This window comes from Petaurus breviceps, unplaced genomic scaffold (genome assembly GCF_028583685.1).
Source record: "Petaurus breviceps papuanus isolate PSGF00001 unplaced genomic scaffold, PetGlider_PUasm1.0 673, whole genome shotgun sequence".
Lineage (NCBI taxonomy): Eukaryota > Metazoa > Chordata > Mammalia > Diprotodontia > Petauridae > Petaurus > Petaurus breviceps.
In genome coordinates this window covers 201,148-217,434 of record NW_027186448.1, presented here as the reverse complement: position 1 = coordinate 217,434, position 16,287 = coordinate 201,148, and the positions used below count along the sequence as shown (strand labels likewise).

Below are 16,287 nucleotides of genomic sequence, written 5' to 3'. Positions count from 1 at the left end.
TTTATTTTGCTTTTTGGAGGGCATTTGGGGTTAAGCGACTTGCCCAAAGTCACATGGCTAGTTAAGTGTCTAAGACCGAATTTGAACTCAGGTCCCCCTGACTTCAGGGCCAGTACTCTATCCACTATACCACCTAGCTGCCCTGAAATGACAATTTTAGACAGGAATAAGAGGGAAGCTGTGAACTGCATACTAGGGATTGTGGGTGATACAGTCTTCAGATAACATCCTGAGATTCTGGGCTAGGGGTGGGGACTAGGTGTTACCCCTGAGAAAACAGGCCTAGAGCTTCATTGGAACTGTCAGGGCATAGATAGATGAATACATAGATAAATGGATCTATCTCTCTTTTTAGGAGTTGGCATAGCTATTCATGCTGTATATTCATATAAACAGTATTAGAACAGTACGTAATGGGGGAAAGGTTGAGGGTGTTGGTGTATAGGCGTAAGAGACAGAGGCTAATGGAGGAGAACTGTGGTTGGATGCCTAATTCAACTTCTGTTGGAGAGAGATGTGACTCTAGGCCATATTAGAACAAAGAAGTGAGAAATACTGGGCCCTCTAACTCTTAGAGTCTGTGGAAATCAGAAAAGGAAGGCAGGTTATGACCTCTGGACTCTGTTGTAGACATGGTATGGAATGAAGGTACAATCTTTCCATACCTATTCCTCTGCTTCTAATCTGGTGTGAAGCAGGGTGGTATAATAGGAAGAGAAATACAGTTGGGTCAAAGAGATCTAGGGTTGAGGCTCATTCTGCTACTAACTAGCTTTATTACCTTAGACAAATCAGCTCAATGTCTTTAGCCACTCAACTTCAGTTTCCTCATCAGTAAAATAAGGATAATCATCCTTCTACTTCTCCCCTTCACAGGGTTGTTGTGAAGAAAGCACTCTGCAAGCTATAAAATACCACATAAACGATGAATGGGCATTAGGCTCTTATTCCCATGAAATCTTCCTTTAGTATCTAGGATCAGGGAAATCCCAGACACCAACTACAAGCTAGCCCTTATTTTTCCACTTTATTATTCTCCACTACCACTCCTCCAGGGAGTAGTATACCCAGTCCTGGCTTGGCTTTTCAAGAAAGTCTGGGGGGCATGCATGGGGCAAGCTGTCAACACCCCTACTTTCTTCCCATACCTGCCTCTTCTTTTTCCAGCCATTGTACATTACATGGTTTGTGGAGGGCATGGGATTGCAGTTTAGAGGGCTGATTGTAACCTGGTGGAAGAACTGGGGGGAATATCCATACATGTTTGGTTCTGCACTCTCTTTGCAACTCTGAGATTCAGCTTTATGTGATGAGGGCTTAATGGGGCACACACAAGCTTCCAATCCCATCTTGGACTTTGCTTCCACCCCCTTGGCTGATCTTCCCAGGTATTGTTGGAAATGGACCCCAGGGGATGGGGGACAAGATGATAAATCTTTCCAGTGAGCCTGAGGCATTGGAGAGTCCCAGTCATATTGACAATTGCCAGGGCAACTACCAGGGTGCCAATACTGGGAAACCTTGTCATCTCCATTGGAAAGCCTGGCATGTAGACATTGGTTAGGTTCTGGTGAGAAAACTGAGTGTTTACGGCAGGAGCCTGGGGGGGCCAGGTCAAGAGTCACAGAGTCCATAGTACAGAGGTCACAGACAGGGGGGCTCCCACAGACATTAGGGTTCCGATGGACAGCAAGATTCCGACAGGCAGCAGAATTCTGACAGAGAGAATGGTTCCAACAGACAGGAGGCTTCCAACAGACAGTAGGATTTTGACAAACAGGAGGGTTTCTACAGACAGGAGGGTCCTGATAGACTGGAGGTCTTTTTGTCTGCTTCAGTGCTGGAGGCCTGTGGATGAGCAGTTTCTTGGGAATGATTGGGGTCAGTTCAAGCATGTTATCTGCAGAAGGGCAAGGGGAAGGTGAGCAGAAGCCTGCAAAATGGCATACATCCCCTAGAGAAGTGGGAACCATGTCAAAGCCAAGGGCTAGGTACTGGGGCATTCAGACCCCTGAGGGGGACCATGAATTCTTGAGAAAGAGACAGGGTCTGAGGGGAGGAATCCCTGTGTCTTTGACCAGGGAAGAGGGGTAAAGAAGTAGACTGGGACCCACTCAAGACTCTTGTCACTTACCTTCCTGAAAAAAATTATGGAATATTTGGTTCAGAAAGCCCTCAAGGCGGCACCGGAGCTGAGGGTCAGGGAAAAGGAAAGAATAAACACCAGGCATCCTGGTCCTCTCATCACTAAGGACCCTGTAACATGATCTCCAGCCCATGGCTTTCCCTTCCTCTATCCCTCCCCAACCAAGGTTCTGGTTCCCTGATCTATTCCCTGACTCTCCCAGGGACCCTAGTACCCAGACCCTGACCAGAGTCACCACATTGATTCCAATGTTGATAGAGATGATGAAGCCCAGAAAGACCAAGATATATTCGCCTACGTTCTGGCAGCTCTCAGAGCCAGGACCTGAACAGTAATGGGTCCCTTGCTGGAAAGAGTTATCCATGATGGGGGGTCCCAGGGCTACCTGGGCCCCCCCCCCCAACCCTCCACCCTACTTATAAACTTGTTCTAGAAGCCAGCAGTTATGGGGAAGAAGTGAGTCACAATGAGACAGAGGCATCACAATAACCAGGCTACCAAGCTATTAATGCCTTCCTCACCTATGGGCTTCTGCTGTGGCCCCAGCTAGGCTAAGTGTTCCCCAGACTTGACCCATTCTTGACTCACCTTTTCCCTCTTTCAAGCCTTCAAGTAGGCTAGGCTTCATCACTAGACCATGCCCCTCACACTTTCAACAACCCCCCTTTTTCAGGAAGCTCCCTTGAATCTGTTTTCCCTTGCATTCTTAGCCTCTGCATGGTTTGCAGTCATCTGGATGCAGCTAAATGCTCTTGATGACTCCTTCCCTTTGTGTGGAGACAGCATCCTATCTCCTGGACTGGACAATAACTTCCCTTGATGAGGATTCTGTCCTTTCACAGCATCAGGTTTGCACTGACTGAGATCATTCTAACTAGCCTAGCTCTACCTGTCCCTCACCACATAAGGATGGGCAAAGGAAAATTCTGATTGGACAGAGGGCTGGTGAGATGGTATAAACAATTCCTACTTACTTAGGGACAGGTTAGACCAGATGATCTCTAAGGTCCCTTTCAATTTAGAGATTCTGTGCTTTCTAAGGACAATAAGCTGGATTGGGTCCAAAGGAAGATGGTTGGATTACATAAAGATTATTTGAAGGGACTGAGGCAATTTGACCTGAAGATGAGAAGACTTGGGGAAGATACTAGCTGTCTTCATATCATTTAAGTAACTGAGGAATTTTAATTTTCCTTGGCTCTAGAGAAGAGCTAGGAGCAAATAGGTGGCAGCTGCAGAAAAATTTAGGTTTGTCATGAAGATAACAATTAGGGTTATCAGAAATGGATTGAACTGCTACAAGAAATTGTTAGTTTCCTCTTACTAGTAGGAGGCCTTCAAGGAAAAAACTGGACAACTAACCTTGTCAGTTATCTCATCAAAAGGACTGTCACCCTAGGTCAGGAATTAGACTGAATGACCTCTTAAGTTCCCTTCTGACTCTTGATATTCAGTGAAACTGGGTTTTTGGACTATTTTTGTGTGTTTGTTGGAGGTAGGTAGAGGCGAAACTTGGGGACCCACTTCCTTCAATCCCAGGTTGTTTCTGCCCTTCTCTGCTGTGCATTTCCCTCAGTAGGAAACTCAGTCCCACTCCACAAACCAGTCTCCCTCAGAGACCCATATGTGCACCAATCCCCCATAGCAGGCATGACTAACAGTTAAACTTTTATATTTACAATAATTCTCTTCATCATCTTTTGCCAGGTTTAAAAATGTGTACAGAGCTGCTAGGGCAGGGAGTTTGTGGGCAGTGGGGGTGGGGCAGGAGAGAGACGAAGACTTAGGGGAAAATTGGGGGCCAGGTGGTAGAGTCCATGGCTGAATCATGGAATACCCCAGGTCCATACCAGCCTCTCTCTTGTGCCCCAATGCTGGAGGCATAGCTACTGGGTTTCAGGGTCAAGGTCCCTAGAATCTGGGTGTATGACTATCCAGAGAAAATGAGGGATCAAAAGGACTAGGTTGGGGACCAGGAGGTGTGTATGGTGAAGGTCTATGAGGAGGGAGGCAAATTCTAGGTCAAAAGTTGGGGAGACTGGATGAGAAGTCCAGATTTGGGGTGTCAATGGAAGGGCATAGGTTCCCCCTGCCCCCACCTTTGGTTTGGCACCAAATGCCCCCAAGAAATTGGAGCAAATTTTTATTTCTTTTCCTTGTCCCCTCCAAATCCTTAATCACTTTTGGTCATCTCCCTTTTCAATCCTTCCCCACTGGTGACCCAAATCATTTTTTTTTTTTTAGAATTTTTCAGAGGAGAAACTCCATTTCACCTTACTATTTTCAAATTCTTCCTGCCTCAGAGACTCCTGGCAACCCTGGAATGGGTTTCCCTATTCTTACCCCAGTATCACCTCCCATGTAAGCCCCACACTGTACTAGACCTCTGTTCCCTGCTGATAAATCTATTCTCAGGTCTATTTCCACCCCCAAACTCCCCACCCAGCCCAACCAAGGGCTCAAGGGATTTGAAGGAAAGGGTGGGAAAGCTAAAAAAAAAAAAAGTCTATTTATCTTAGGCAAGGGGAGAGATGGAAAAAAAATTTTTTAAAGGAAAAATTAAAACCATAAAAAGAATTGAGGAAGAGAGAGAAGGGGGGGAGGGGAAGAGAGGGGAGGAGGGGAGGGAGAGGGAGAGAGGGGGAGAGAGAGAGAGGGATATTTTTTCAGAGAAGAGGTACTGAGGCAGAGAGAGAGATGGGTAGGGGCACAAAGTTAGGACTTTTAGCTTTGTTTACCCTCCCCATATATCTCCCTGGACCCCAGAGCCTCCTCCCTCCCCCTTCCCTGGGAAAGAGAGTCCTTGGCACTTGGGGGTAGGGTCTGACACACTTCAAACCCTTAAGTTTGGCACAAGATGAATGCTGGTAAGAGGGGTAGGGGGAGGACTGCCCCCTAGACCCTGGTCTGGGACTTTGGTCAAACATGCATCGCCATCTTGGTCCCCACATCCACCCCAGCCCCCTGTTACTTCAACATCTCTGTGGGTGGGAAGGGGTGTGTGTATCTCCTCCCCACCCCCTAGAATTTGTACAAAATAAAGGGCAACTTTATTATGTTGTCTGCAGCTAACTCCCCATGGCTTCTCTTGGCCTTGAATTTCTTCTTATCCAATGTCCAGGGAGGAACTTAGGACTGGAGCCAGTTCACTGGGAATGGGGGTTGGGGATTAGGGGAGTCCTGGGCAGACAAGGGCATCCAGATGGAAAAACACACATCCACATGCAGTAACATGTCCACACAGGAAACGTACTTTCCCCATATGACATGTCCATATGGGAAACCGCATGTCTGACACTCACAAGCAGCATGGGTCCACATAGATCCATTCCTCTCCCTCCCACCCAATGGTAAGTCTGTGCCTATATGTGGAAGACTCATGCCTACAAAGGAGAACATGCTTCATCAGACCAATGCCATTAGGAAAAACATGGTTCACTGGGTGTCCCTGTGATCACCTCATCCATCTTTCCTGGGTGTCAACCCCTTGAGTTGATAGGCATTCCAACCTTACATTGACAGGTGTAAAAATGCCCACTCCCAAGGTCTCCTTTAGAGGGTAAGAGGTCAGGATTCTGGGGTCCAAACCCTGCAAGGAATTTCCTTGAGAGAGCCAAAATGTGTCCAGGGTGGCCCAAAAACTCCACACTCTGAACATGGGAAAACATGCCCCATTATAGGAAAATATACCTCCATGTGAAAAAGCAGGCCTTAAATGTGAAAACACACTTCCACACACCATAAGACCTGTGTCCCAGTAGGAAAAGTCATCCCACAACAAGTCTAAAGGCTGATGTCCAGATAAGAAAACATATCTCCATGGGCAGAGTGTGCACATCTTGATGTGGAAACTTGTGTCCACCTTAATAAGGTGCTTTGACATGATTGGGTGGGCATCCCAGCACCCACAATTCTTCTCAACCCAACCCCTAGACTCCATGATTATTGAGTCTCCCTTCCTGTCTGGTTTGGGGAGAGATGAGTGGTGTGCACTCCCTCCCCCACTGCTGCCCCCTATACCCGGGTGGTAGAATGGGGATGGGGTAGCGTGTTGTTGTGGCTGGCAGTAGTTGGGGGAGGCAGAGGGAAGGGCCCAAAAGGGTGAGGGGGGGGGGGGGGGGGGGGGGGGGGTGGACCCAGACCACTTGGCAGCAGGGTCAGGGCACCAGGGGCAAGGAGAGGCATATCGTCCGGTGCCCGGCGAAGGGCAAGGGTATAATCAGGTGGGCAGGATGGGCGAAGGGTCTCTCCTGGGTCCCCTCCTACACCTCCCCCCCCGCTTTAGCTGCAATGACACCAATTCCTCTTCAGGTAGCTCCCGGCCAGCTGTGGGGAGCAGGGGGGCCCCCACCAAGCCCTCCGGAGCCTGTGCCCCCAGGTGGGCTGAGCCGCCGGCATCGTAGCTCCTGTCGTCGGTCCCGCTTGTAGTACAGGGCGGCAAAGGCTAGGATGTTGAGGAAGAGGAGGGAGGCACCAACAGCCACAGTGACACTCAGCTCTGTGGAGTAGTCCCGAGAATCCCCTGGGAAGCGGTCATAGGCTCGGGGCCCTGGGTCTGGTTCAGGCTCAGGTGGAGTGGTGGCTGGTGGTGGGGGCCGGCGGGTGCCTGTGGCCCCAGGCGGTGGACGAGGGGGCCAGCGCGTAGCATAGGGTGGCAGGCGGGTGGTAGTGGATGTGATGAGTTCAGTGTGCAGATTGTGAAGGTGGGGCACCAGCTCTAGCCAGAAGGCCACCTTGTTGGCACGATAGTTGTCCCGGACTCGGGGTTTGAGGCCTATATGCAGGTACTGCTTCTCCTTACTGTTGAACTTGCTCCACACGACCTCCTCAAAGCGGTTGGGCTTGGTGTGGATGAACTTGGTATCCTGGGGAACTGGCTGGTTGGGATCACTGCAGGGATCGGGGAAGGAGAGTGGAGGAGTGAGATTCAAAGGTCCAGAGAGAGAGGCAGTGACAGAGACAGAAAGATTTATCAAGAGCAAAGAGATATGTACTGTGAAAAAGATGCTGAAAAGAGAAAGAGACAGGTAGGAAGAGAGAGATGAAAATAAAAGGAAAAATAAGCAGAGGTGCCAAAGTTAATAGAGAGATGGATAGACAGAGCAATATAAAAGGACTGACATACAGAGAGTACCCAAAAGCTTAGAGATACAGAACAAGAGAAAAGGAAAGATTAAAAAAAAAAAGAAGCATAGCTGGTGGCAGAATAAAATGGGAGAGAGATTTGAGGATGAAAAAGGAGGTAAAGTAAGATGAGGAAAAAGAAAAAAGGAAATGAGAGGAAGAGAACAGCAGTGAGCAGAGGAATTGGGGGAAGGTGAGTAAGACAGTGGAAGATGAGAAAAGGGAGGTAGGTACAGAAAAACAAATGAAAACAGATAGGAAAAGACTGAAACAGACACAGAGGCAAACAGAGCCAGAGATGGGGAAAGCGGTAGAAGGGGAGAAGAAGGGAAACAAAGAGAAAAATACATGGGGAGTCACGCAAGAGGATGGACACTAAGAAGGGAATAGGAAGATAGACAAAGGGAGACCAAAAAAAAAAACCAAGAAGGGGAAAAGGAAAGAAGGGAGAAGAAAAAGGACAATAGTGGGGAAAGGAGGAAATAAAAGAGGGGAAGGAAGTGATACACAGAAAAATAAAGAATAGACTCCACCATGGGGAGGGGGAACAGGGAGACATCCTGGACCTCCCTATCCCTTCTTCCTCCTCCAAAAGTGGACACCCTGCCCTCCCTCTGCCTCCTCCCCCTCACCCAGTCTTGGCGAAGTTGGTCCAGTAGGTCATAACAACAGCGCTGAGCATGACATCATTCTTGGAGAAGTTGCAAGGAAAGAGATCTGTGGCACCCACCATGGGCACCCCAAACACGTAGGGCAGTTCATCACCATGAGCTGCATCAGCCCACTCAGGCCTGCCCTCTGCCTGGCAATGATGGTAGAAAGTATAGAAGTAGACAGGTGACTGGTAATCAGCATGAAGTTTTGCGGTAGCCACAGCTGGGGCCACCCACTGGTGGTCAGTAAAGAGAGCTAGAAGTGTCTTCCGCCTCATTTCACCATTGTCCCGGTCAGCCCAGTCTGTGTACATGAATTTGATGGTTTCTCTCAGGACATCCTTGCCCTCAGGGTAGCCATAGAGGTTGTCCACAAAGTTGGAGACTGTGAAGTCAAAGGCGCTAGCTGATACACCATCCTCACTCTCTGCTGAATCCTCTACGAACTTCAAACCCTCACCCTGGTTGACACCAATCAGCATGTCATAGTTGAGAAATTCACCCTGTTGCATCAGGATCTCTGGGTCATCTGGGACCACATCACCATCCACAACTGGACCAAAGGCAATGTGGTAGCTAGAAGAAGAAAGCCAAGTCAGGTCTTTAGGGAGACTCTTGAATCCTCCTAGGTTGGTGAGGCCACAGGCCTACCAACTCTTCCTAGATCATATACTGCTACAGGACCAAGTGAGAGTCTTTCCAGTATTCTTATACTTTAGACACTGCCCCCCATCCCCATATATATTCTCTGGTCCAATAGCACTGATCTACTTATCCCTCAACCAGTATACTCCATCTATTGACTCCTGATATTTTTCACTGGCTGTCTCCCCATTCCTGGAATTCTCTCCATCCTAGCTTACCTGGCTTCCTTCAAGCCCCAGCTAAAATCCTACCTTCTACTTGAAGCCTTTCCCATCCCTCTTAACTCTAATATAGTGGTGGGGAATCTGTGATCTGGAGGCTACATGTGGCCCTCTAGGTCCTCAAGTGTAACCATTTGACTGAATCCAATCTTCGAAGAACGAATCCCCTTAATAAAAGGATTTGTTCCGTAAAACTCAGTCAAAAGGCCACATAGCCAAGGACCTAGAAGGCCACACATAGCCTCAAGGCTACAGGTTCCCCACCCCTGTTCTAGTGCCTTCCCTCAACTGGTTATCTCCAATTTATCTTGTATACATCTTCTGTTTGCATACTGTCTCCTTTGTTAGACTGTAAGTTCCTTGACAGTAGAGATTGTCTTTTATCTTTCTTTGTATCCCCAAACTGGCCCTTTAGCCCAGTACCTGGCACACAGTAGGCACTTCATAAATGTTTATTGAGTGACTAACAGGATGAGTCCTGTCCCCCTAGACCCTGGGAACCAGGAACACCATACCGAGCTGGTTGGACATCCTGATCAACAAGCTCCCGAGAGGGTTTTCTCCGAAGACATTCCACGACCTCAGCATTTTCTTCCTGGTTGCAGCCCACCTTGGCTGCCAACAGTTGTGTGTACTTGAGTGGCTGGTAGTTTACAGACCAGCTGGAGATGGCTGTACCACTCTGGGCAATGGCTTTCTGGAACAGTCCTGGTGGTGGGAAGTAGGGAATGGGCACATACACACAGAGGAAGGACTGCAGTGGGTGAGGGACCTCTGCAGCGCTCACCAGCAGCAGGGATGGGACTAGAGAGATAGACTAGATGCATCTCAGCTGAGGGGGAAGGAGCCAAGGAAAGGAAATGTCCCCCATATAAATTCGACTGGGACTAGAGAGAGCAGAACAGTGGAAACCTTTAGGAGAGGGGAATCAGAGATCCCTGGGACTGGCCTAGGAGGGATCAGGGATGAAGACACCTGGGTCCCCCCAAAACAACATGCCAGTACCTTCAGAGTGGTGAGAGAGAATAAGCAGGTTAACACATGAGGCTCCAGCTCCAGAGCCAAAGATGGTAATTCTCTCTGGGTCACCTCCAAAGTGCCCCACGTTTTCACTGAGCCAGCGCAGTGCTTGGATCTGGTCGAGGAGCCCATAGTTACCCTTGGCAGCCTGGTCCCCTGTGCTGAGGAACCCTGGGGCAGGGTCAGAGGGTGAGGAGAGAGGGAGATCTCAGGGAGGGTGATGGAACTCCCTCGACCCTTCCAGGGGAAACCTCATCCACATCCCTCGTGCACTCAGAGCAAACCCACCCGTATTTGACTAGCCACCCCCTTTCTGGGACAAGACACGCCCCTGATGGTCCAGAACATCCCAACTCTGTCCTCCCTTTTTCCCTGCATACCCCACTCCAGCCCCAGAAAGTCCTGCGCTCTCGACCCCACGCACATCACGCCCTCACCGAGCACACCGAGCCGGTAGTTGAGCGTGACCACAATCACGTTGCCATAAGCGGCCAGGACGGAGCCGTCAAACATGTTCCCCGTTCCCTCCATGTAGGAGCCCCCGTGGAGGAACAGCATCACTGGCTTCTTCCCCGAGTCCCGGATGTCTGGTAGGGGCGGAGCCACAGCGAGGGGTGGGGTCAAGGAGGAGCCATGGGGATGAGGTGGGTTCGAGGGTGGAGCCACGTTGAAGGGAGGGGTAAAGGGCAAAGACACAGTGAGCAGCCAGGTAGGGGCAGAACCACAAAGAGGGGTTGGGTCACAGAGAAAGTGGGGTCGAGGAAGGAAACACAAGAAAAAAGGGTGTGGGGAGCATATGAGAGACTCCAAGAGAGGGGCAAGGTGAATACAGGTGTTGTGGGGAAGACCGCATTGCATTTGGCTCCCCATTCCTATGTTAGAGGGTGAGGGGTAATTCAGGAAGAAATAGTTCTCTTTCCAGAAAGGCAAACAGAACGAGGGTGCCGAGCCAGAAGAGTGGGTGAAGTGTAGAACAAGACCACAGTTACCCTTCCTGGCAGACCTCTAGTCCCAGAGAGAACAAGGAGGCCCTTTGAGTAATAGGGACCCCGATAATGTATGCACATAACCTCGGACACAGAATCTACAACTGCCCAAATCCAGACGTGGTGCCTTGTGCCTTGCTAATCAGGGCTCTCCTACTGTTTCCCTACATCTTGAGGCCCAAATCAAGAGCTTGGTTAGAGGGACCAGCTAAAGGGTAAAATCATCTAATCTAGCAATGGGAAGGGAATATCTCTAAGTCAAAATGTCTACCACTCCATGTCAGGGGATCTCCCACCCAACCTCTTAATATAATTTGTATCCCTCTTGTGTCCCCTCCTCATTTCTAAAGGGACTCTTGTTGCTAAAATGGAGCAGACCCTTTTGGAATGGGGTGAAAGAAGTTACAGGATGTTCATTTCCATAGGCCTCAGCCCTCTACTGTTCCCTCAGGAGTATACAAGGCAGGGAGGGAAGGGTGTCAGGTTCTGGGGTTCTTGGGGGAGGGTCAGACTCCTCCTCACCCTAATTCCTTTCTAGGGCAGCTCCCTAGTTGTCATAGCAACACCCCCAGCCTAATTAATTTGGCTGAAGGAGTTTTGGGGAGAGGGTATGAATGGGCTAAGGGCTAGTGAAGTCAGTGAAAGTCCAGACTTCATAAAATACCCATACTCTCTATATATCTCCTGAGGGATAATGTATGTCAATCAATTTACATATCTTAAAGTGCTATGATTATTCTTCTTCACCCTCCACCCCCAGGGAATTGCTAGAGTCTAGAAACTTTAATTCTCCCTTTAGGGATTTCTGAGATATGGCACCTCACAAATAGAAGGAGCCAATTTAACATCAGGGGATTCCTTCCTCCACTCACTCCCCAAAGTTATACAAGCTAACAACCAGGATAGAGGTGACTGTTATCTAATTCTAGGACATTTGCCAGAAATGCCCAGGAGCTTCCTCAAATCCTGAATGCCCTTACCTATTCCAGGAACCTCAGCACAGCTCTCCAATATGCTCTTCTCTCCCCTGCAGGAACCCCATTCCTCCCCAGACCCTTGGTACTCCAAAAACAGACGTGAAGTCCCTTAAACTTCTGTACTTTACAAGTCTCAGGCATACTTGCTACTCCAGATTTTTTTATACCTCCTTTCACAGGTCCCCTTGTTAAAAACTTCCTCCAACTCCTAAAGTGCACTTCCTCACAATTTCCTGTTCACCTTCCAAAGGTTGTGGAAACACCTTCCCCCTTGCTCTTGGACAAGAGAGCATTTCTCATTGTCTAGCCTTCCTTTTGTCTTTTTACCTCCTCTCTCCCAACTCTTCATCCTAGGTCAGAGAAGCATAGAATGTCAGAGCTGGAAGGGACCTTAGAGACATCTTCTAGTTAAACCCCTTCTTTCTAAAGAGTAGGAAGCAGAGACCCAGAGAGGTGACTTTTCCAAGTCCACACTGGGTCTGAGTGACAAAATTAGGACTACAGCTCAGGCCATGTCAATGCTCTTACCAAGAAGACCCTCTTGCTCCTTCACTTGCTAGCTAGCCCCAACTCCTTTCCCCCAACAATCCAACATTTCCAACGAAGAACACAGACCCTCCCATCTACCTAAATTTCTGTGTCACAGGATAGTTTCCTTAAATCATTTGCTTTCTCTTGAAGGTCACAGCTGAACTCTGTGTTTCTAGTGCTGATCCCCTCTCCCCAACATGCCCTCCCCAGCCCAGCACCACCACTCTCCCAGTGTGGGGGGAAAGGGGAGGCAGAGGGGTGCAAGGCAGGGCAGGGAAGGGTAGGGGCAAGGGGCAACAAGAATTCAAAAACAACAATGACAACAAAAAAGAGATCAAGAAAGAAGAAAGAAAGAAAAAACCCCAAAAGCGAGAAAATCATGGGCCAGATTCAACAAGAAAAGAAAAAACAAAAACTTTTTTTTGGGGGGGGGGAGAAAAAGAAAAAAAATTATTTTCATTTTCAAAATTTTGTAGCAAAATTTGGGTCCCGTTTTTAAAAAGTTTCCACTTTATATGACTGGTTTCAAATGTCACTGTTATCTGAATCTCACTTATTTTTCCAGTACTTCAAATTGTGTCAGTTTCTAATTTTAAATTTTTTTCCCCATTTTCCCCAACTCTCCCCTAATTTCCAGTTTTCTCCAAATTTCCCATTTGACTCAAAATTAAATCCCTCCAAGATTTTACATTTTCAAAGATGTCTAAAGTACCAAAGTTTTTCCAGTTTCTTTTAAGCTCTAAAAATATTCCAATTTTCTTGATTCTTTTCATGATTCTAACACTCTAATTTCCTTTGATTGTTTTTTATTAAAAATCTTTAAGAAATTATTGTTTTTCATCCACCTTTTCAATTGGGTCCAAAAGTTTATACATAATCCTTTCCTTTCCTCTTCTCTCTCTCCTCTCCTCTCCTCTCCTCTCCTCTCACCTCTTTTCTCTCCTTTCCTCTCTGTATAGATGTGTATGTCTGAATGTAAAGAATGATTGTAAAAGGACCTTAAGGACCATGAGATTTTAGTCTGGGTTGTTTTGGGTATGGTGGGCCAGGGATCCTGTGTGTCATTATCGGCAACCACATGCAGCAGCGGCATTTAAAAAAATCTACCTGTGTCTGGCGGGGGCGGATTGAGCGTCGACTCGTCACGTTTTTTTGTGATCGGACCTAAGACCGGGAACACAAAACAGAGAAAAAAGGACAATTTTGTGGGGAAAGATGGGGGGGGGGCGGGCGGGTCGGGGAGGTAGTGGATGGGGGAGGGAAGGAGAGAAAGCAGAAAAGGGGGTGGGGTGGGAAAGCAGGGGGGAAAAAACGAGCCAAAAAAGCAAAATGTGTTTGCAAGAAAAAGAAACCAAGAAAAGATAAAAATGCTTCTACATCCCAATTTTGCTCCCCCCACCTCGGGAAAAAAACACCCAAAAAAGGCTGTTTATTCTTTTTTGTGGGGGTGGGGTTGGAGGGGCAGGTGTGGCTAGGCCTGGGGTGGGAGGTAAGTGGGTGGGCTTAGACCTGTCATAAGAGATATGTTGAACTTGATTGGAAAGGACTTGTTTCATTCAGTCTGTTGGCTCACAGCTGGAAAATTAAATGATGTTAGGAGGTGGGGTGCCTAGGAGACCCTGCTCCCTCCCCCCCCCATGCCAATGTCACCTTTTCCTCTCCTTTCCCAACTTGGATTGGATGGGTATGGATGAGGGTGAAGCCAAAGGAGACCCAAGTATTTCTATTCAAGAGGGTGGAAGGCAGGAAGCTGCTCCCTATGTACCACTTGCCAGAGGTTGGTTAGGGTTCAGGTCAACAGTAGTTTTACTTCTAGCATTTTCCTCCCTTCCTGACTCACAGGCCTGGTCTCTCCAACTTCATAGCCCCAACCCAAGTGTCCCTTTCTTTATGAGTTCCCTCTTCAACTCAAGGTGGGATAAAAGGAAGAAATGGATAATCTAAATTTTGTCCTTCTCCCTGTTCCCTCTCAGGGATCTAAACCCTTCCCTCGGGCACAAGTTCACCCTCTTCCAAGATACTGCTCTCTTCAAGGAGAAAGTGGAAACTGTTTCCTGGAGTAGTCCATAACCCTAAACTTCATACCCCACTTTCCATCCCCATTGTCATTCCCAAACCCCACATTCTCAGAGACCCAGACCCTGGAAGATGAAGGGGCCTATTTGTCCTGGGAGGGAGTGCATGGAATGAGAGAGGTACTTAGGAGACAAGGAAGGTCAAGCTCCAGAGAAGAAAAGGGTAGGAGTAAGGACTGGAGAGGAATAGAAACCAGGGTCCCAAATCCCTGGGAAAGCCAATTGTTTAGCATCATGATTCATGGGCTGGGGCAGGCGCCAAAAGAGACCATAATTCTGGGTGGATTTCTCCAACCTGAGAACAAAGTACTCTCTGGTGATAGGCTGGGGAGTAGGACCACTTCCTTCTACAGGCAGATAGGTTTGCTCTAGGTATGTCAGTGGAGTAAGTGCAGTTTCTATATCTGAGTGATATTGTCGGGGTAAAGAGAAATGTTGGGTGATAAATTGTGAGAGAGATTGTGTATGAGAAGAAGTTGAGATACTTTTGAAGAAAGTTTCTCTGTAGAACATATTCATGAGGTCAGGGTGGATTGTATATGTCTAGGAGTAGTAAGTTATGAAGATTTTAGAGATATTCTAACTGCCTCTATGTGTATGAAGATTGTGTGTGTATGTAGGGGTATTTGTGTGCAAGAGGATTAATGGGTACTGTGGGAAGCAATGTTGGGGGTAAATTATATGGGTCTATGGTATAAGTGGTAGATTGTGTATCTGTAGGGGGATGCTAGGGATTCTTTGTGTGGGTATGAGATATGAGGGATAAATTGTGTATGTAACTAAGTGGATTTTGGTGGTAAATAGTATGTGTACTGGGAATGTGGGGGAATTGTTTATGTGTGTTGGGAAATAAATTATATGCATGTATGGGAAGCATTAGAGTAGATTGTGTGAATATAGGGGAATACTGAATGGCAATAGTTTATAGGGAGCTATGATGTATGTTTAAGGAGATATGAGTATAGGTTGAGTATGGGAGAATATGGACTTGTCTCACAGGTAGTATTGGGAGGAGTGTAAATTAAATAATGTATATGGGAATTAGATTGTGTAAATGCATGGGATTAAATTGCGTGAATGCAGAGGTAATTTTAGGAATAGATAATCTGGAGGGATTGTCATAAATAGTCTGTGTACAAGTGTCAGTGTGTTAGGGATAGATAATATGTGAGAACTGGGGTGGTTTATGTCAGGAAGTCAAAAAGCATTTATTTAGGTCTTACTCTGGATATTTGGAAGTTGGATTGTCTAGACAGCATTTAGAGAGTGAATTGTGAATGTTCGGGTAAGGGTCAGTGGGGTTTGGTCTTATGACATGTTATTTAAAAAGTATTTTCTGCTTCCTTGATGAAGAGGATATTGAAGATTGATTTTGGAGCCCAGGGTTGGTATTTTCTCTTAAAGGTAATAATCACTTCGAAATGTTTGATTCAGGAAGTTACTTGATCTTGGAGTGGGTAAGTACTTTAGGAAATGCCTATATCCTTCAGGAAAATTTGGCTGGGGAGACAGGACAGTTGGAAGCAGGTACAAGAGGAGGGAAAGGGAAATGGAATGGGAGAGAGGTAGAAGAGCTTCCTCAAGTAAAATAATCTTTATCAAATGCTGTGGTTTTCTCTTTAGGATAGTAAAGGGCCCAAGTGTCATATTTGTTTATGAAGTGAATATAAATGGAAGTGTGGGGACATATATGCATAATATACTCTGGGAGTGTTGAGGCATATATGTGTATAATGTTTTGGGATTTTCTGTATGATGTGTGCATGAGAAATGTTTGAATGTATTTTCTGGGATAGGATGTTGTGTAAGACATGCGTTTGGGAATACAGAAACACAGAAGTATATCTGGTGGGGGGGGAGAGGAGGAGAGAGAGAGAGAGAGAGAGAGAGAGAGAGAGAGAGAGAGAGA

The 16,287-nt window shown here is 47.3% G+C and overlaps 2 protein-coding genes across 2 annotated transcripts in view; both read right to left on the bottom strand.

The window, feature by feature from the left end:
• Positions 1–758: 758 nt before the first annotated feature.
• LOC138173968 (spermatid maturation protein 1-like) lies at positions 759–3,670 on the bottom strand. The gene is made up of 3 exons (XM_069104028.1): positions 2,373–3,670; positions 2,135–2,192; positions 759–1,900 (listed from the first exon to the last, which is right to left on the bottom strand). Exons 1-3 carry the CDS (start codon positions 2,508–2,510, stop codon positions 1,041–1,043), a joined length of 1,056 nt encoding a protein of 351 aa, XP_068960129.1. The 5' UTR covers positions 2,511–3,670; the 3' UTR covers positions 759–1,040.
• A 131-nt stretch (positions 3,671–3,801) lies between these two features.
• Positions 3,802–16,287, bottom strand: part of NLGN2 (neuroligin 2) — a 13,212-nt gene continuing 726 nt past the window's right edge. The window contains 8 exon segments of the mRNA XM_069104011.1: positions 3,802–6,421; positions 6,423–6,488; positions 6,490–7,036; positions 7,903–8,499; positions 9,305–9,497; positions 9,795–9,980; positions 10,247–10,396; positions 13,411–13,467. Of these exon segments, the coding sequence (XP_068960112.1) occupies positions 6,161–6,421; positions 6,423–6,488; positions 6,490–7,036; positions 7,903–8,499; positions 9,305–9,497; positions 9,795–9,980; positions 10,247–10,396; positions 13,411–13,467 (2,057 nt within the window). The 3' untranslated portion in view covers positions 3,802–6,160.

Excerpts from the sequence above, each read along its gene's own strand:
- LOC138173968 (XM_069104028.1), bottom strand. The coding sequence starts at position 2,510 with ATGGATAACTCTTTCCAGCAAGGGACCCATTACTGTTCAGGTCCTGGC. Across the intron at positions 2,193-2,372 it reads GAATCAATGTGGTGACTCTG|CTCCGGTGCCGCCTTGAGGG; the intron begins GTCAGGGTCTGG and ends CCTGACCCTCAG. Across the intron at positions 1,901-2,134 it reads CCATAATTTTTTTCAGGAAG|ATAACATGCTTGAACTGACC; the intron begins GTAAGTGACAAG and ends GCCCTTCTGCAG.